This window comes from Rhamphochromis sp. 'chilingali', assembly GCF_963969265.1.
Source record: "Rhamphochromis sp. 'chilingali' genome assembly, chromosome: 4".
Classification (NCBI taxonomy): domain Eukaryota; kingdom Metazoa; phylum Chordata; class Actinopteri; order Cichliformes; family Cichlidae; genus Rhamphochromis; species Rhamphochromis sp. 'chilingali'.
The window spans coordinates 12,899,521-12,920,174 of NC_137948.1; the positions used below are offsets into that span (position 1 = coordinate 12,899,521).

A 20,654-nucleotide genomic window follows, 5' to 3' on the forward strand; every position below is an offset into this window, starting at 1 on the left:
TGGGAAGAGAGCAGCTCCTTCTTATTTGCCTGATATTCTTTTATGTGTCCAGCTGCATTTCACATCAAGGAGATACTGTCATGCATAGGATGGTGCCAGCATACTGGCTCATCAGCTTGGCAACATGTTTCAGATAAGATTACATAGTGCTTTCGTTCATATCTGCCCAGTTGTACAGGCTGGAGCACGGTTGCATTGTGTCTAGTTAGGACACGGTTCAGTGTGTGTATAATCCTCTGATAGGGGTGTACAGTGTAGGCTAAGAGGAAAAGAACATCACACAAACGGTACCTGAGTACCAGCATATGGATACTGACTGAAACTTCATGTCAGACACAGCAAGAGAGAAACATCTTAAAAACTAGGAAAAAGAGAGAAGCATGTATGACTTAAAAGTTTTCAAGAAACAGGTGGGTTTCGGAGAAGATAAAATAGAGAGGAAAAAAACTATATGGGTTCTTAGTGCTTTGCTGGTCTGTCGGGTTACAATCTTCCTTTGAAGTGTGTGTGTGTGTTTGCAGGGAGGGAGAGGCATGTTTATGTGACTCAAAGTGACTGCACAGATTCATGTCAGCACAACTTCTGTGTGTGTGCGTGTGTGTGCGTGTGATCTGTGAATCTGTGTGAAGGTGAGCCAGGGGTTCTCCTGACTAGAGGGCTGTCTGACTGATGTGTGAAGGCCTGTGTGTGTGTGTGTGTGTGTGTGTGTGTGTGTGTGTGTGTGTGTGTGTGTGTGTGTGTGTGTGTGTGTGTGTGTGTGTGTGTGTGCGCGCATTGCCATGCCTCAATCCTGTTTCTTCTTTCTCCGTCTATCCTCTGTGGGGTTTTCCACTGACTGGTTAGATCTCCACTGCTGGATCCATGCAGGAATCATCATAGAAAACAAGGGGAAAAAATGTGGTAAAATTCTTTAAATCTCGTCAAACCTCCCACTAATGTTTCTCGCCTTTCTCTTCCAAGTAGTGGAAAAAAAGCTCCTCTGAGGCATTTGTCTTACTCTGTTACACATACTGTTGTTTCTCCTGGAAGGCTAAACGTTTTATATCTCCACTAAAATAACAAGAAAATTCAATATTATCTGCTTCAGGAGTATAGTACCTTATTTTGACACAAAATTTTGAACTTGTGGGCAGAACGCTGAAAGTAAATTAAATTTAACCTTCTTCAAACGCTGCTTCTTTAGCAAAGTACTTTTAAGCCAATGTGCCTCTAAATGTACTGTTCTGACAAACTATAAGCTCTAAGCGTAACAGTGATAACGTATTCCCTTAAAAATAAAGTGTGTGTGCTGGTACGTATGTGCAACAAGCAGAATCCACACAGGTGTTCTTCCTGCAGACGTCAACACACACACACTCCTAAGGTGTGCGTACTCAAGCTTTCATCAGGTCTCTGTGTGTGAGATTAATGGTTCTGTGGGGGTGACTCAGCTGCGATGAATTCACAGAAGAAAAAGTGTTCATCCCAAATTCTTAGACATATTAGACAGCTATGAACTCATCCACCTTTTGATAGATACGTCTTAATAAACTTAATTAAGTGCTGTTCAAACTAGAAAGAAACAACTGAGTAGTTGAGCTTTAGCCTGCCTTAATGATGGACCTTTTGGGGATCTTTTTTTAGCTTAATGAGAACATTTTCAGTTTCTCTCATTTTAATGATCTCAAGGTACTACGTTTGAAAAAATATATATAGTTTGATTAAAGATGCATTGATGAGTACCAATAGATCGAATGGTTGGATATCATGATGGAACATTTGGCAGCTAAATAAATATCAGTGGAAAGTAAAACTGCAGAAAAGGGAGAGTGAATCCTGGAATGGTGTTCTTTGGATGGTCAGCAACGCAACTCAAAATAAATAAAAATGTTGTGGCTGTTGCCAGTTGTGATGTGTGTTATATGTTGTTGTAAGGTTGTTGGTGGTATCTCGTAGGTGTAGATGTTTATCTAGCTTTAAGCCTCAGTCAGACAGACCTAGACACTCATTCGGCAGAGTCATTTTGCAACCACTGGTAATGAAGAGAAAATGAATACTCAGCAATCTGTTACGAGTGAAGGTTGCTGGCAGTCGTTGTGAAATCGATTGCTAAAGCCCCCAGTCAAACAGGCATAGACTGGTCAGTGAGCCTTTGGCACAACCTAAGGAGAAGTGTGTGTGCCGTGTTCAATTGGGAAGTTGTTTGTAGAGTTTACCAGCAGCCGCTAGCATTGGTCTCAAAGAGGTATATGTTGCTGGACCAAAAACCTCCTTGTGATTACTTTGGTTGCCAAAGTAATCCTGTAGTTTGACTTGTTTATAGACTAATTGCCGAGTGGTAGTCAAACTGTCAAAAGTGTGACGCAAACCTGAAATGTTCTGATTTGCATTCACCTTCAAAATAAATGTTTTACCCTTTGAAATATGCTGATTGCAGTGGCAAGGCACCACCTTTACTTTGAAGGGGAATGTTCACAATTGCCATTGTTTGTCACTTTTATTCCAACTTCTCTACATCTCAGAGAGTGTTTGTAGACCAGCTGATGTTTTTCATGCAAACTACAGGCTGCTTGCAACCAAAGCAATGACAAGGAGATCTTAGTGCAGTCTCCTCTTCACCCAGCATCAGCTGGCAACCTTCAGGAACCAACAGCCAACTGGTTGGGAAATACTGATTTTTGACTTGCAACTGGAGGATCTAGTGGTATTCTGTGTGACTGAGGCCTTACTGTGCACCAAATGGAAGTCCCAGATAAAGAGAACTAAAACCAGGGGGTAGCCACACAGCTTTAAAGCCGTTTGCGTATGTCTCTGCCATTGGCCATGTTGTTTTTAACAAAATCTTTCTATTCTGTCTTTCCAAAAAATAAAGCTTTAAAAAATAATTTCTAAATTTTCCTTTAATTCTTTTAATATTTTTTCCACCAAGGACAAGTTCAAATGGCTTTTTTTGGTCAATAGATGTTAATCTAATACATATTATATAGATTACTTAATGCATTAAAACTACTCACAAATTTACAAGCAAAAGCATTGACAATAACAGAAACTAAAGCGTAAAGGACATGAAAAAACTAGAAAAAAATAAGCGATAAATTATCTCAGAAGACACAACAATACTGAGGTAAACCACATCACAGGAAAAAGTAAACCAAGTGTACTTGAAATGCAACTCCACACCCTCCTGCTGTTTTTGCTGGGTCTGTTTCAATGAAAGAGTGTTACCTGACATATTGCAGATGAAAGATTCACACCGGTGCGCACATTTTCAACCCTGTTATCATCAACAGTTCTTAAGCAGTCGTTGAACATGTTGTTAAGCAGAAGGTAGAGTCCATGTAAAATACCCATCTAACCACTGACTTCAGCTCATATCCACACACCTAAAAACCACAAATTATACAAGACATGGGTAGGACACGAGATTGGGGAAAAAAACGAAAGGTGAAGTTTTGTAAGATCAAAACATTCTACGGATTTTATTTTAAAAATCAACTTTTTTTTTGCACAATCACAATGTTTTCTTAGTTTATAGAGGCTGCTGACAGTTAGCAGCTGGCAGTAGTTTAATTACCTTACCTTTTAAGTCATGCAAACATATCAACAGGGCATAATTGGCAGTGCAAGAGTTCATAAAATCAGTGGTTTTTCCTCTAACTGCAATTTCTGCCTTCTTTTTAATTAATTTAGATGACTGAATGATGCTTGTGGTGTCATTTAATGCATGTTTTTGCACAAACAGAGGTATAAAGTGGATGACAAACTCAGTCCAACCTGCAGGTGTGACTAAAAAAACAACAGGAGCAGAGGTATTTGAAAGCTGTACAGGAAATGCACATTGTGGGAAAGAAGTCAAGCAAAATAACCCATTAAGCTAGCCAGGTTGGATGTTTTCTTTTGGACCATAAGATAATTTAAGTTCATTTCCTGCATTTAGTCGTACTCGTACCTCAAACTGACTGAAGAATAAAAGCACCTCAGCCACTCTAGCTTTTTCTTTGTTTTCCTTTTTTGTACTGCTATTAAATTATTTGAAATAAAGAACAGCGAACTCAAGTGTAGAGTAAAAGAAGACTCAAGCTAGAATTACCCTCCTCCTTGTGTGTAGATGCATATAAAAGTCAATTATAGGTTGCAGAAGATCGCAGGGAAGATAGTGCGCAGGCATGCACTACATGAGCTAGTACACTGGCTGATTCTTTCTGTAGTAGACACAAAGTGTATATCATATTTTCTGTCTTAGAAAAAAGCACACAAAAACATGCCATGTGTCTACGTGCAGTATGTAAATCTGTATCCAGCTAGCTAGTTTTGTGAATCTATACAGCAATGGTTTAAGATAAGATAAGATAAGATAACCTTTATTAGTCCCACACGTGGGAAATTTGTTTTGTCACAGCAGGAAGTGGACAGTGCAAAAGTTATGAGGCAAAAATTAGAATACAATAAGAATAAATACAGTACACAGCTGTACAGAATAGAATAAAATAATATACTATATACAGTAGAATAAAATAGAATAAAAATATACAATAAGATAAAAATAGAATACGAATGCTATATACAACTGAGTAAAAATACAACGATGCCAGAAAAGAGTATTGCACTTAGTGTTATTGCACATGTGTGGATGTGTGTGTTTGTTCAGTTAAAGTCTTTGTTGTGGAGTCTGACAGCAGTGGGGAGGAAAGACCTGCGAAATCTCTCCGTCCCACACCGTGGGTGCCGCAGTCTCCCACTGAAGGAGCTGCTCAGTGCTGTCACAGTCTGCTGCATGGGGTGGGAGACGTTGTCCAACAGGGATGACAGCTTAGCCGCCATTCTCCTGTCACTCACCACCTCCACTGGGTCCAGAGGGCATCCTAGAACAGAGCTGGCTAAATGCTCTGCTAAATGCTCTGCTGACACGGTAATATTAATATACTTATGTTCAGAGAGTTAAATAATTTACATATCTTTACCATCTTGTCTTAGTCTGTTAGTACTCTATTAGCTGTGGCTGATGGGAAAGTTTCAAAGCTGTTTGGCCAAAATCCAAAATATTGGAGAAACTAAAATTGTCCCTTTTATTTTTACTAGATTGAAAACATCATTGAGATCACTAACGTTGATCACAGTTCATCCTTAGGCAAAAAAAAATGTCCACCTTTACATCCATCTGTCCATTGTCTTCACTTCTTATTCGTTTTAGTGTCATGGGGGTGGTGGAGCCTGTCCCTGTTGTAACAGTGCAAACCTGGACACTTTGGGCAAGTCACAAGTCTATTGTGGGGTGAAATATGAAGGCAAGAAAATTGGTAAGTAGAATACTTAAATAAATAAATCCAATTTTTATGCTGATGATAGATGAGGTTAGGGTGAAGGAAAGTTAAAAACAGTAAGGCTGAGACTGTGCAAGAGAGTGGTGCAAATTGCACTACATCATAAATCTAAGAAACATCTGCAGGAATGTGTAATGCACAATTCAAATTCCTGTCTGGACCAAAATGGTGAAAATTAGTGTGTAGTGCAAAGTGGTCAGTGTTCCAGTAACTGCCCCTTAGGTGATGCTTGTACAATTTTCTTTTGATCACAGAAATACATTTTCAATCAGCTTCATTTTGAATATAATATTGTTAACTTTCACATCAGAGTGGCTGCATTGAAATTTTCAATACTACCACAAGTCTCAAATCATTTTACTCATCAAGTTAAGAACCTGTACTTGTGGATTACAGATGGGTTTCGGATGCCAGGTTGCTGTTTATAGTGGGTTTTATAACCTTTAGTTCCCCTCATTGTGAAGCTTAAGAAAAAAAAAAAGAAACTTCTAGATCAAATAAATTGGATTGTTTTCCCTTTTTAACTTATGTTACATTTTATAGATGGGAAGTGATACCGTAACTTGAGAAACAATGAAAATGTGGGGGGGGAAGTAATGAAGGAAAAGAAGGGATTAAAGATAAGACAGTAGACACTTAATCCCCTGTGGTTCTCCACCCTTGTGATGTAAAATTATTTATGAGGCTTACTGTGAACATGTTTGCTCAATGTTATGGATTCGTGGACAAATTCACTCTTAAATTCTTAATAGGAGGGGAACTATCCATTAGCATACGACACAAAGGGGACTACAGGGAGAAAGAGTGCAATGAGGAAGAGAAAACAGAAAAATCTAATTTGCATTTAAGAGAAAACAGAAGAGAACAAATATGAATGCTAAGAGGATGATAACTACCAATATTATGCTTGAGTAGAATATAATATTCACCATTTACAGCATATAAAAGATAACATTTGATTAAAAAAATCTTTTTTTTAACTATATAGATAAATATGTTGAGTTGATATTATTCAGTTTCATTTAAAAAACTACTTTGAAAGGTCAGTTTCCAGTTGTTTTGGCTTTGTTAGCTTGATGTAAAAGAAGCAAGTAAAAGGACATATTGTGTGCGCAATTACATTTTTTGGGAGTAACCCATTCACCACAGAGGAAACAGACCTGGAAGATTCCTTTGTAAAATAAAGGGACTGTATGTTCTTTGATTTTTAATTTAAAGATTTATGTGTGCAAAACAGATACTCTCCATCCCTGAATTTTTTTCTCTTGGGAAACTAATACTTCCTCTTTGAAAAAAAAAATCATAACTCTCACCTTTATGTTGCTTGTCCATGTCTGGAGTCTGTGTCCTCTTCTTTACCTCATTGTGGTGCATCAAACCCTAGTAGACTTGTTAATTCTTCTTATGACTGGACAGTTGTAAACACCAGTCAGAGTTTGATGACTGCTGAAAAAAGCAGCAGCAGTGAGTATTTTCTCGCCAGCAGGGACAAGTGTTAACAACATAGCATTTTGTGAAGCGACACAAAGGTGAGACAGGCATTTTATTGGGGTTTCAAAGAGTGATCCAAACATAAAAACTCTAAGGATAAAGAATCATAGGTTAGTGTGGCAAATGTCCACTTACTCACTTGTTAGTGACAGCCTGCTGTGAAACTTCAAGCTGTGCATTTCTGGCATCAATAGCTTGGTGTTTTAAAACCTGACATGACTACCAAGGGGCTGATCTGACTGAGTAAACGATGAACGTCCCACGCTCGCTGGGAACAGTAATTTTACAAAATAAGCATCGCTTTGATTTAAAAATGACACGAAAGCAGTGAACAATATCAAAAAGCCAGCAGGTATGTGTTTACAAGCAGGGAAAGGCTGCTGGGCTTTTTCTCATGGACATTTTTAAAATCAGACTGCGGGGAGTCCTCCTGTGGTGGCCTTTGGAAAAAAAATGTAGGTTTAAGGCAGCTCTGTATTGTTTTGTTTTGGGAGGGGGGTTAGGTCAAAGAGTGAGCAGCAGTGCAGATACCTTGTTGATACCTGAGGTGAAAAGAGAATGGTCACACAACTTTGAGATGACAGGAAGGTAGTAATTTGTTACTTTCAACATATGTAGAAGAGCATCTTTGAATGCACAACAAATTGAATGTTGAAGTAGATGGACAACAGCAGCAGAAGACCAATGGGTGCCACTCCTGTCAGCTAAGAACAAGAAACTTAGGCTAGAAATTAAACAAATTAGACAAAAGAGTCTTAAAAGTCTTTTTTTTAAAATGGTGCCTGGTCGGATGTGTCTCACTTTCTGCTGTGACATTTCAATGGTAGGGTCTGAATTTGGCATAAACAGTAAGAAAGCTTGGATCCATCCAGCCCTGTAGCCCACACATTATATGGCTCAGGTAGTATAATGTGTGGGGGACGTTTCTTGGCAGACTTTGGGGTTCTCAGTGGGAACTGAGCATCTTCTAAACACCACAACCTACCCAGGTGTTGTTGCTTTAAATGTATGACCAATTGTACCCATCTTCTGATGGTTGCTTTTTGTTGGATAACTAAAACTCAGTTTTCAAACATGACACTGAGTTAATTATACTGAAATGGGCTCCACAGTCACCAAATCTCAGTCTAACAGGCCACCTTTGGGATATGGTGGAATGGGAGATTCTGCGCCAACTATAAGTTGCTTTCATGTCAATATGGACCAACATTTCTGAGGAATGTTTCCACACCTTGAAGAATTCAGACAGTTTTGAAGGAAAATGCTTTGATGACATGCTCTATAAAACTGCACTCAATCACATTACACAGTTTTCCGTAAGCCCTGTCTACACATTCAACAAACCCCGAGATCAGTAATTTTATTATTAGTTTCATGTGTTCTAACACACGGACACGCATACACACATACACATGGTGGAAGTAATTAAAGCAAGTGGAGCTAAATTGAAGTGTATTGAACTCTTCTCTCACACGCTCCTACTTTGTCGATAGATCACTCACCAAGCGCTATCGACCGCTACAATGAATTCCCACTGCAAAGCCCTTTGCAGTCCATGTGATATGTTGGAGCCTACAGAACATAGGGCAGGGAGGCAGAAAAAACACTGAAAAAGTCAGGAAAACAGATTTTTTGTGAAGCAGCATTGGCAAAGGAAATTTCCCTTCACGTTGTTTAACTTTTTATCTCTTTCTCTCCTTGCATCGGGATTATTTTATCGGTTCTGTGTCATTGTGTGCCCCACTCTGTCTTTCCAAGTCCTTGTTTTCTCCTCTCTCTCTAAATCCCTATATCTCTATCTATCTTGTGGGAAGGGTAATGATTTTAACTAAATGAGACTCTTGCACTTCTCCAACCCACTAGATTAACAGATCAATGGAATAGCATTTGTGTGTTCATCTGTGGGGAGAAGCCTATGTGTGTTCTCGCCGTCTACACAGTCTGTATAGTAATCATGAATACCCAATAACCCCAGTGACTAGTTATGACATGGAGGACAAAGCTCTGTTGATGGGAAGTGACAAGGGAGAAAAGAAATGACAGCAGAGATTTCCCACAAACAGTAGGGGAGTAGGAGGCCATGGATTTTTACTGAATAATTGGTAGGAATTTTTCACAAGGTCTCGACATGACAAATGTGCATCAAGCACACCATCAGTGGTGGAGTAGAAGAACGCCTCTGCTCCTCTGTTGAAATGCATTTCCCCTGTGTGGGTCGCCCCTTGTGCTTGATGTGAATTCAATTGGAGATAAATTGATTATCTCTTATTTGTGATCAATGCTAAATGTGTTAACATGTATTGGCTCTGCTCTTTCAGTGTGCACCTGTGCTTGTATGAAGCTTTTCTTCCAAGAGGTTTGCTATCTCTCTTCATCCACACACCTCTCTAAATGCTAGAAAGGCTGTAGAAATTTAGTAGTTAGTGAGAAATATTCACACAGCTGTAAGTAGTTAATTCCCCTGTTTGCCTTATAGGCAAAGAAAAAACATTTATTTTGACGATTCAGTTTAAAGAAATAAGAGAAACCACTGCAGAAAACAGACATTTAAAATTACATTTTCTTCTTTGTATTTCATTACCTGAGTATTTTTTTTATTGCTTTCTTAATACTCAGTAAGTGCTCTCTTTTTGTAACTACAGTGGGGCAAAAAAGTATTTAGTCAGCCACCGATTGTGCAAGTTCCCCCACTTAAAATGATGACAGAGGTCAGTAATTTGCACCAGAGGTACACTTCAACTGTGAGAGACAGAATGTGAAAAAAAAATCCATGAATCCACATGGTAGGATTTGTAAAGAATTTATTCGTAAATCAGGGTGGAAAATAAGTATTTGGTCAATAAGAAAAATACAACTCAATACTTTGTAACATAACCTTTGTTGGCAATAACAGAGGTCAAACGTTTACTATAGGTCTTTACCAGGTTTGCACACACAGTAGCTGGTATTTTGGCCCATTCCTCCATGCAGATCTTCTCGAGAGCAGTGATGTTTTGGGGCTGTCGCCGAGCAACACGGACTTTCAACTCCCGCCACAGATTTTCTATGGGGTTGAGGTCTGGAGACTGGCTAGGCCACTCCAGGACCTTCAAATGCTTCTTACGGAGCCACTCCTTTGTTGCCCGGGCGGTGTGTTTTGGATCATTGTCATGTTGGAAGACCCAGCCTCGTTTCATCTTCAAAGTTCTCACTGATGGAAGGAGGTTTTGGCTCAAAATCTCACGATACATGGCCCCATTCATTCTGTCCTTAACACGGATCAGTCGTCCTGTCCCCTTGGCAGAAAAACAGCCCCATAGCATGATGTTTCCACCCCCATGCTTCACAGTAGGTATGGTGTTCTTGGGATGCAACTCAGTATTCTTCTTCCTCCGAACACGACGAGTTGAGTTTATACCAAAAAGTTCTACTTTGGTTTCATCTGACCACATGACATTCTCCCAATCCTCTGCTGTATCATCCATGTGCTCTCTGGCAAACTTCAGACGGGCCTGGACATGCACTGGCTTCAGCAGCGGAACACGTCTGGCACTGCGGGATTTGATTCCCTGCCGTTGTAGTGTGTTACTGATGGTGACCTTTGTTACTTTGGTCCCAGCTCTCTGCAGGTCATTCACCAGGTCCCCCCGTGTGGTTCTGGGATCTTTGCTCACCGTTCTCATGATCATTTTGACCCCACGGGATGAGATCTTGCGTGGAGCCCCAGATCGAGGGAGATTATCAGTGGTCTTGTATGTCTTCCATTTTCTGATGATTGCTCCCACAGTTGATTTTTTCACACCAAGCTGCTTGCCTATTGTAGATTCACTCTTCCCAGTCTGGTGCAGGTCTACAATACTTTTCCTGGTGTCCTTCGAAAGCTCTTTGGTCTTGGCCATGGCGGAGTTTGGAGTCTGACTGTTTGAGGCTGTGGACAGGTGTCTTTTATACAGATGATGAGTTCAAACAGGTGCCATTCATACAGGTAACGAGTGGGGGACAGAAAAGCTTCTTACAGAAGACGTTACAGGTCTGTGAGAGCCAGAGATTTTCCTTGTTTGAGGTGACCAAATACTTATTTTCCACCCTGATTTACGAATAAATTCTTTACAAATCCTACCATGTGGATTCATGGATTTTTTTTTTCACATTCTGTCTCTCACAGTTGAAGTGTACCTCTGGTGCAAATTACTGACCTCTGTCATCATTTTAGGTGGGGGAACTTGCACAATCGGTGGCTGACTAAATACTTTTTTGCCCCACTGTAGCTAAGTGTTTTCATGCGTGATTGAATTTTTTAATCACACTTGTAGATTGCATGATGTTCTGATATAGTTATATACCGTCTTACACATCAAGCTTTTGATCTCGTGATCTAAATTTAGTTCAAAAAATAACAAAATTTGTACTTTGTCAATTATTTCTTTGATGTAACAATGCTTATTTGCAATAACCTTGAAAGCCTGTTTATTTCCCCTCAAATAGTGCCACATTTGTAAGGATTCATTCATGGGTTGAGCAGCAGAGTTGAGTATGTGGGTTGCACCCATGCCAAACAGCTTATTTTGCTATTGACTCTTGTTTGGCATCATTTATTGGATTGGATGATTGAATTCTGAAGAAACAAGACATATTGCCAATTTAATAATATATTTTTTTAACAAACAGTAGGATGTGGAAAAAACATATACAGTCACAAGAGCCTGGCACCACCTCCTCATGCTCATTTTGATATCTCCCAGCATTGAGATTTCCTCTGTATTATGACAAGTCTGGTTTTTCCGTTGAGAGAGATGTGGCCCAATCATAATAGCCTTCTCTGTGTATTCTACACACTTTGACCGTATGATCCAACTGCTGTAGGCAGAATCTGGACTTTGGTCACGCGACCTGATTGTCAGCTGTTGGGGTACCAGAAGCTCAAAACAAGTGTCAGTAGCAGAATAAGCTGTTTGGTATTGGCAGATAAGATTTGGTAAGTTTTACATGAGTGCAACCCACATACTCAACTCTGCTGCTCAACCCAGCATTTTCTTTACAAATGTGGCAAAATTAAAGGGGAAATAAAAAAAGGCTTTCCAGTGGTATAAGAATTATTGCCAAGAAACTGTTTGTTAGAAAGAAAAATATTGAACAAACACAAACAAAAGTTTATATTTTTTAGTCATGTGGAAGTCGTGGTATTTTTTGGTATTTAATGTTAATATTTCTTATGAATTTTTTAAAAAAAAGGAGACCAATACACATTAATTAACATGAGCACTTACTTTTTTCATTCATAGACACTGGCAGGTTTAAAAAAGGAATATACAAGTATCTAACAAAAAAGAAAAAAGACATTTTCACAGGACTCTGTTCAATCATGTACAAAATTACACACATCCTGCCAGTAATTAAGAGAGTAAGTTGCAAGGTGCTGCTAGTCAAATGCAATTGATTAACTGATCATCAGCAAGTGTGATCACCTCTATAGAAGCAGAATTTTCATAATTTGATGGTTTGGAGGATTTGGTTGTGTTAACACAATGCGAAAAGGAATAAATGCATCACCAAACTCACTCCCAGGCCAGAACCTGCAGTGCTCAAAGAAACTGCAATGTTGGTCCACTCAAAGTCCAGATTTCAACACGAGTGAAATATTGTTTTGGCACCTTAAGAAAGCTGTGTATGTCTGAAAACCTCAATGAACTGATTTTTTTTTTAAAGGTGGGCTTAAATTCTTCCTGAATTATGTGAAAGACTGATAAAGTAATGAAAATGAATACTTCAAGCTATTGCTTATTACTAAACATTGTTCCCCAAGCTATTGAATCATGTATTATAGTTTTTTATAGGACTGTAGTGAGTCCTGCAGGGTTTACTATCTTAGCTCTGTGCTGTTTAATAAGAAAAGACTGACTGCCCAAAACTAATTTTCTGAAATGAATTTTACAGTCCACTTTAGAAAATGTTTAGATACGTGTGGGTGTGCTTTATTTTAATACATATTAACTTCCCCATTTTTGTCCAAACAGTTATAAAAAAATATGCAGCGACTTAAAATGTTACTCAGTAATTTGTGTGCCCCCAATGTGCTTGTATTGCTGCCTGAAAATGTTGGGACAAGCTCCTAATGAGATAAAGGATGGTATCCTGGGGGATCTCTTTCCAGATCTGGACCAGACTATCACTGAGCCACTGAACAGTGTGACATGTCATTGAACTGAAACATAATATCCCAGAGGAGTTGGATTTAGGTCAGGTGACCAAGACTTCACTGATCTTCTAGGAACTGCCTGCATACTCTCGTCATATGAGGCTGGACATTCTCGTGCACCAGGAGGAACCCAGGATCCACCTCAACAGGTAGAGTCTGAGAGTGGGTCCAAGGATTTCATCCCAATACCTAATGGCAATCAAGGTGTCATTGTTTAGCTCAGTGATAGTCCCTCCCTGGATATACCTCCCCAGACCATCACTGAGCCCACCACTAAACCTGTAACGCTGTAACGAAGTTACAATAGTGTTATCCAAGCTTTCTCCAGACCCTTTCATATTTGTCACTATACTGAGATGAACCTGCTCTTATCTGTAGGACCCACCGGCCTACACTTCACACCTCCTCTATTCACCCTGCTCACTCCCCCCCACCCCCAACTGCAGCATCCAATACACACTCAACACAAGGCTCCAGCCTGTCTCTCTCAACCACCCAGGTTAGGAGGGAACTGAGGAGGATTAATGGCAAGGAGGCAGCGGGTCCAGATGGCATCAGCTCGAGGGTCGTCAGGTCCTGCGCGGACCAACTGTGTGGGGTGATGGAGCACCTCTTCAACCTGAGCCTGAGGTTGGGAAGAGTCCCACAGCTCTGGAAAACCTCCTGTGTTGTACCAGTGCCAAAGACTTCACGCCCCAAGGACCTCAACAGCTACAGGCCGGTGGCTCTGACATCCCACCTGATGAAGACCCTGGAGCGGTTGGTCCTGGCTCAGCTTCGGCGCCTAATAAGCTCATCACTGGACCCACTTCAGTTTGCCTACCAGCCTGGCATTGGAGCGGATGATGCCGTCATTCACCTCCTACATCGTTCCCTCGCTCACCTGGAGACCGCTGGAAGCACTGTGAGAATCATGTTCTTTGATTTCTCCAGTGCCTTCAACACCATTCTTCCCTCGGTTCTAAAGGACAAGCTGGTGAACTCTGGAGTGGACCATCACCTCACTACCTGGATCCTGGACTACCTCACCGACCGACCACAGTATGTGAGGACTCAGGGCTGTGTGTCGGACAGGGTCGTCTGCAGTACGGGGGCCCCACAGGGAACGGTTCTGGCTCCGTTCCTCTTCACCATCTACACTGCAGACTTCTCCCACCATTCCACCCAGTGCTTCCTGCAGAAGTTCTCTGATGACTCTGCAATAGTCGGCCTCATCACTGATGGGGACGACAAGGAGTACAGATAGGGTTGCCAACCGTCCCTTAAAATACGGAATCGTCCCGTATTTCGAAACAAAAGTACACGTCCCGTATTGAGCTAATAAGGGACGCACTTTGTCCCGTAATACAGTGAGAATCAAAAGTAGTCTATAAATGTTTATGGAATTAACACTTTGTTTGAAAACATAATTCCCAGCCCCTCTCCTGCTTTGTGACCAATGAGCTGACAGCACACTTATGACAATTCGAGTATGACAATTCAGATTACAGAAAATCTCTCTCTCTCTGTCTTTCACTCACACAGACACACCACCACCATCAACTTTGCTAAATTGCTAATGAAAAACATTGATCAGGCAGCTGTGATTAAGCAGCAGTGTAGATCCAACTATTTTCACGGTTGTTGTGGTCGTGATAATTTTGTGATGCCACATCGAAAAGGCTCGGATGAGCTTTCCAAAGTTCTACAAGTTGTGCCTCCATCGCTTGTGTCCAGATCACACGCTGCACAGCCGTGCTGCGCCGTCTTTTACACCAACGTTTACGTGTTTGCGCGTGTGCAGTGTGAGCGGCTGTGGTGAGACCCTCACGAGCGATTGATGATCGGGAGCTGGTCGTGAGGTGTTAATCACTTCTCTTTACCCCACGTATACTACACGACGCACGATGAAGGCCAAAATCGGTCCGATCACTCAAAAATCGTCTCAAAATGGGCCAAAAATCGCACAGTGTCTGTCCAGCTTAAGCCCAGCATTAGAGCAGCAATGTTTGTTCCCCTCAGAGAAAGGGAAGAATGGGAAAAGGAAAACACCTGGCTGGAAAAAGTTAATATGGGCATGTGCAGTGAATATCAAATTCAAATTCAAATTTTATTTGTCACGTACACAGTCATACACAGTACGATATGTAGTGAAATGCTTGGACAACTGCTCGTGACCTAAAGAAAACAAAAAAGGAAAAGGCTATGAATAAGATAGGAAATAAATATGAAAAATTAAAAAGGGTAAATTTAACTAGGAAGGAATAAAATATAAATTAAGGTTAAAAATGAAATAACTGTACAACACAAATTAGAATGAAGGGTAAATTTAACTGGGAAGAATAAGATAAAGATAAATATATAAATTAAAGTTGAAAATAAAATAACTGTACAACAAAATACACAATACACAATATAGAACTATATAAGAATGTATGAAGAAATCTAAATATAAATAAATATATACACAATAACAGCAGCTGTACAAGTATTAACCGGAAATGAAGAATATAGTGACCAGTGTTGTGCAAAACCAAAGTCCAGAAAGTCCAGTGTGTGTGTAAGAACCATATGTGTGGGTCAGTACTGTGTGGTGGTGTGATTGAGAGACCGTATCGCCTGCGGGAAGAAGCTCCTCCTCAGTCTCTCTGTGTTGGTCTTCAGGGAGCGGAATCGCTTTCCTGACCTCAACAGAGAGAACAGTCTGTTGTTGGGATGGCTGAGGTCCTTCACGATCTTCCTGGCCTTGGTCCGGCACCGCCTGCTGTAGATTGAGTGCAGGTCAGGGAGCTCGGAGCGGATGGTGCGCTCAGCTGACCGCACAACCCTCTGTAGAGCTCGTCTGTCCTGCATGGTGCTGTTCCCGAACCAGGTTAAGATGTTTCCCGCCAGGATGCTCTCTATGGTGCACGAGTAAAAGTTCCTGAGCACCTTGGAGGTCAGCGCTATGTGGCCAGAAGTGTGATAATATAATTTATTTTGTGTAATAAACAACTGCAAGGATAGATGATTACAACAAATAGATGACTAATACATAAAAGTAATACATAGATGAATAATGATGATGAGTTATGATGCGTAATCATGGGAACAAGCGGGTTTACAAACAGGAGCAGCTGATTAGCTTTAGAAAAGCTGAAATAATACCTCAACTGAAGCCAATTGTACTAAATGCACTAAATGTGCACTGTTACAAGAATGTTTTTCTTTCTATTGTTTTCTATTATTTTAAGTTAAGCAGGACAGAGTTCTTTTAAAGAAAGATTTACTTATATTCTCAAAAGTTAAGCATGACAGGCTTCTGTTTAAGAAAGAGACCTGTTTTACTGTGTTAATGTTGTCATTTTGAGCTAAAAATAAACGGCTAAATGATCATTTGTTTCATATGTGTTCATATCACAAAGAATACACATCTACTTAAATCAAATTCAAGTCAAAGGGTTAAAAAAATAATTTCACACATAAAAAAAGAGCTAGAAAATTCACCACACTGGGAAGGGTGAAGACAACTGGGTCGCCCGGCCCTGGCCACGAGGTGTCCCTTATTTATTTTTCAGGGAGTTGGCAACCCTAAGTACAGAGGTCTGACCCAAGACTTTGTGGACTGGTGCCAGCAGAACTACCTCCAGATCAACGCCAGTAAAACCAAGGAACTGGTGGTAGACTTCCGCAGGCACAAGCATTCTCCACTGCAACCACTGAACATCCAAGGTATGGACATTGAGGCTGTGGACAGCTACAGGTACCTTGGTGTTCATCTGAACAATAGACTGGACTGGACTCATAACTCAGACGCCCTCTACAGGAAAGGGCAGAGCAGGCTGTACCTGCTGCGGAGACTCAGGTCGTTTGGAGTGGAGGGCCCACTCCTGAAGACCTTCTATGACTCTGTTGTGGCTTCTGCTATCTTTTATGGCGTGGTCTGCTGGGGCGGCAGCATCTCTGCTGGGGACAGGAAGAGACTGAACAGGGTGATCCGAAGGGCCAGCTCTGTTCTAGGATGCCCTCTGGACCCAGTGGAGGTGGTGAGTGACAGGAGAACGGCGGCTAAGCTGTCATCCCTGTTGGACAACATCTCCCACCCCATGCAGCAGACTGTGACAGCACTGAGCAGCTCCTTCAGTGGGAGACTGCGGCACCCACGGTGTGGGACGGAGAGATTTCGCAGGTCTTTCCTCCCCACTGCTGTCAGACTCCATAATAAAGACTTTAACTGATCAAGCACACACATCCATACATATGCAATAATACTAAGTGCAATAATCCTTTCTGTCATCGTTGTATTTTTACTCAGTTGTATATAGTATTTGTATTTGTATTCTATTTTTATCTTATTGTATATTTATTTTATTTTATTCTACTGTATATAGTATTTTATTCTATTCTGTACAGTTGTGTACTGTATTTATTCTTATTGTATTCTAATTTTTGCCTCATAACTTTTGCACTGTCCACTTCCTGCTGTGACAAAACAAATTTCCCACGTGTGGGACTAATAAAGGTTATCTTATCTTATCTTATAAAACCATTTCGTTTTGCCAGTTGTCTCACTGTTTCCCCTCTAGTGCTCATGTTGCTAATTTCATTAACACCAAAGCAGTTGAAACTGATTACCAATCCCCTCTGCTACTTAACGGAGTTGATATCAGTTAGCCTTATTGGCTGTGGAACCTGACATCATGATGCACTGAAAGCACAAACACATAAGCACACACATGTCCAAGCATGCTGTGTTCAGATTTCTGTTCAGTGTGGAGAGCCTATCAAAGCATGGTGATTTCTGCCTTTTAGTGTGACAACTCTTAAGCCTCAAATGTGAAAGATTGACAGGGAGGTTTTATTAAACCTCTTCTCAAAGTATATGTGAGTGCACAGAGGTGTAGACAGCAGCCAAATTTTCAGAACAAAACATGACTATATAACAACAACAGATTTCCTCAGGGTTTTTGTCTGTGTGCTCTTTTCTGAAACATGAAACTGCGAATTCAAATATAAAGGATTATATCTTGCACACTACGGGTGTCATGACAACACAGTATCCATAATGATGATGTTTAAAAATGAAATGCTAATATTATTTCAATAACGTGTATATATTGTTTGTAACCATTTGTCACCTTTTTGGTGACAAATGGCATCACTGACACAGAAATTGCAGTAATTTATTTACCTCTGTTTGCAGCTTCAAAGCCATCGGTTTCTGGTTTCCCCATTGACAGATGAACTCAAAATAACCAAGACCTAGAGACTATTTTGAATTGAGTCTTTGCATAATAATTGACAACAATAAAAAGGACAAATGCCCTTGAAAAATGATATTGCCCTAATAAAATACTTGAATGTACACATGACACAAATGATTAGTTTTGGTCATTGTTGCTTTGTTAACACAGGCACAAACAAGCACACAGACAGGATCATGTCTATTTTGTGGTTGTGTCACCTCCATCTAGCCGATGATTTCATTTATAGTGAGAGAAACTTCAACAAAGAAGTACAGAAAGACACCGGGATGCGTTTGGCTGTGATGAGAATATCCATACCTGAGGAGTTAGAACATGTGGAGGTGACAGACAATATTCGTAAAAGCATTGGTGAGCGTGTGTGTGTGTGTGTGTGTGTGTGTTTGGAGAACAAATGGCAGAAGAGCTCTGGAATGTGTGTCTTATACATACTGCTGTAGATCTACTTGAATGCAGACAGCAACTATGACAATAGAAAACATCTTAAACACTGATAAAAACCACACACACACACACACACACACACACACACACACACACACACACACACACACACACACACACACACACACACACACACACACACACACACACATTGTTATCAGAAGATCAGGATATGAGTGATCATCACCTTCCCACATACACAAACAGTTTCCTTTCATGGTTGCTTGTGTGTGTGTGTGTGTGTGTGTGTGTGTGTGTGTGTGTGTGTGTGTGTGTGTGTGTGTGTGTGTGTGTGTGTGTGTGTGTGTGTGTGTGTGTGTGTGTGTGATTCATACATATATTACATGTTGTGGGGACTTAAATCAGTCTACTTCTGCTGATTATTCACGAATGAACTTTGGGCAATGCCGCAAGAATTGGACAATGTCCAATTCTGTCGCAAGAATCGTGTACCCCGGCCTTGCCCGGACAGATTGATAATCTGCTGCTGAGAGATAGACAGCCATTCACACACACAGGCAATTTAAAAGAATCACTGACTCTAACAAACACATCTTTGGATTTGGAAGTAAGCTGGAATATCTAGAGAGAATCCAGTGAGGCACATTGATAACTTCAGTGTCTAAAGGCAAAGAAAGATGCCCAACGGATTTACTTTACCAAACTGACCATCCCAGCCTTGCCGTAATGGTCCATTTGATTCACCTTTTATTGTTTATTTTATTTTCACTTACTGAATACGGGACAGACTTGACTGGGGGAAAGAAGGGGAGAAAGAAAGAGGGAAAGAGAAACAGCTGAGAAGAGGGACGGGGGAGAAGGGCAAAAGACAAAAACCAACAGAACGGGCAGAGAAAAAAAATGCATATATCAATCACCTGGATCACCTGCTGAGAAAGAAAAAAGAAAACAAGCAGAAGAGAACAAGAGTAATAGAATAAACAACATCACAATGATATATGGGAATATGACAGTAAATACTAAATGTTAAACATTATTGTGCAGCACATAAGAGCAACAGAACACAGTGTGCTTTGAGGTAGGAGCCAAAAAGGGTGTAGTTTGTGGGTGTGATCACCCGTGTGTACACCTGTGAGCATGGACGCGCTTGTTTTTTGTTTTTTAAAAGGTTCCTTCATGTAATAATCTGCTAACTTCAGTGTCACAGAGTAGTGTGAGAAAGTAATACCCAATGTTGGCTAACTGTTTACCTTTAATACGTTTTTAAAATGACTGACAAATCTTGAACGTAAGCAATGATCACACTTTATCATGAATTAATTCTGTAGCAGTGCAACTGTAAATGACTGTAAATGAAAGTAATTGCAGTTTTAGAAAAAAAAAACCCAAACTGATCTGAAAACACTTGGACAGGACGACACATTCGATTTTAATGGGATTTAGATTAAAACCAGCAAATGTCAATTTTTAAAAAATAATATTAACAGTGAAATACTTCCTATAAAATTCCTCCACCACATCAAAGACAAAGTCTAACGTACACGTATGCAAGGAAAAATATTCCTGCATTCCGTTTTTAGTCTGGTTCTTTCTTCCAGCAACTCCAGGCCGATCTCTTGTGCTGGGCCTGGACATGTCAGGACACGCATACCCCGTGAACATCCACAGAGCTAGTGATTTATCTGTGTGACTTTTGTGTGCTTTAATCACGGACAAGGAACACACACACACTCATGCAGGCGCATGCACAGATGCAATGACAGGTGGGGTTTGCAAATGCAGCATGTGTATGTGGGACAGTGGTGCATGGGTGCATGAGTGTTCGTGTCCCTGTAGCCATGTTGAAATCAGGGTCCAGGGTCCTCTTTGAAGGTGTGTTCATGTACACAGACAGGCACACATGCACTGACCAGCTGTTTCTACCCTTTGATGTCTGCACTTTTTTCATTCTACCAACCATAGTTGCATCTCTCTCTCTCATCATTCCCCAGCGCAGCTTTCACCTTTTCATCTCCTATAACTGCAGCTTTTTAAAAAAAAAATAGAAATCCTCTGTCAACG

General features: G+C 40.6%; 1 protein-coding gene across 1 annotated transcript in view; it reads left to right on the forward strand.

Annotated features, from left to right (window-relative positions):
* Nucleotides 1–4,322: 4,322 nt before the first annotated feature.
* kpna7 (karyopherin alpha 7 (importin alpha 8)) overlaps nucleotides 4,323–20,654 on the forward strand; it is a 30,044-nt gene continuing 13,712 nt past the window's right edge. The window contains exons 1-2 of the mRNA XM_080880799.1: nucleotides 4,323–4,888; nucleotides 5,171–5,276. Coding sequence (XP_080736925.1) covers nucleotides 4,565–4,888; nucleotides 5,171–5,276 — 430 coding nt within the window. The 5' untranslated portion in view covers nucleotides 4,323–4,564. The remainder of the gene's footprint in view (nucleotides 4,889–5,170; nucleotides 5,277–20,654) is intronic.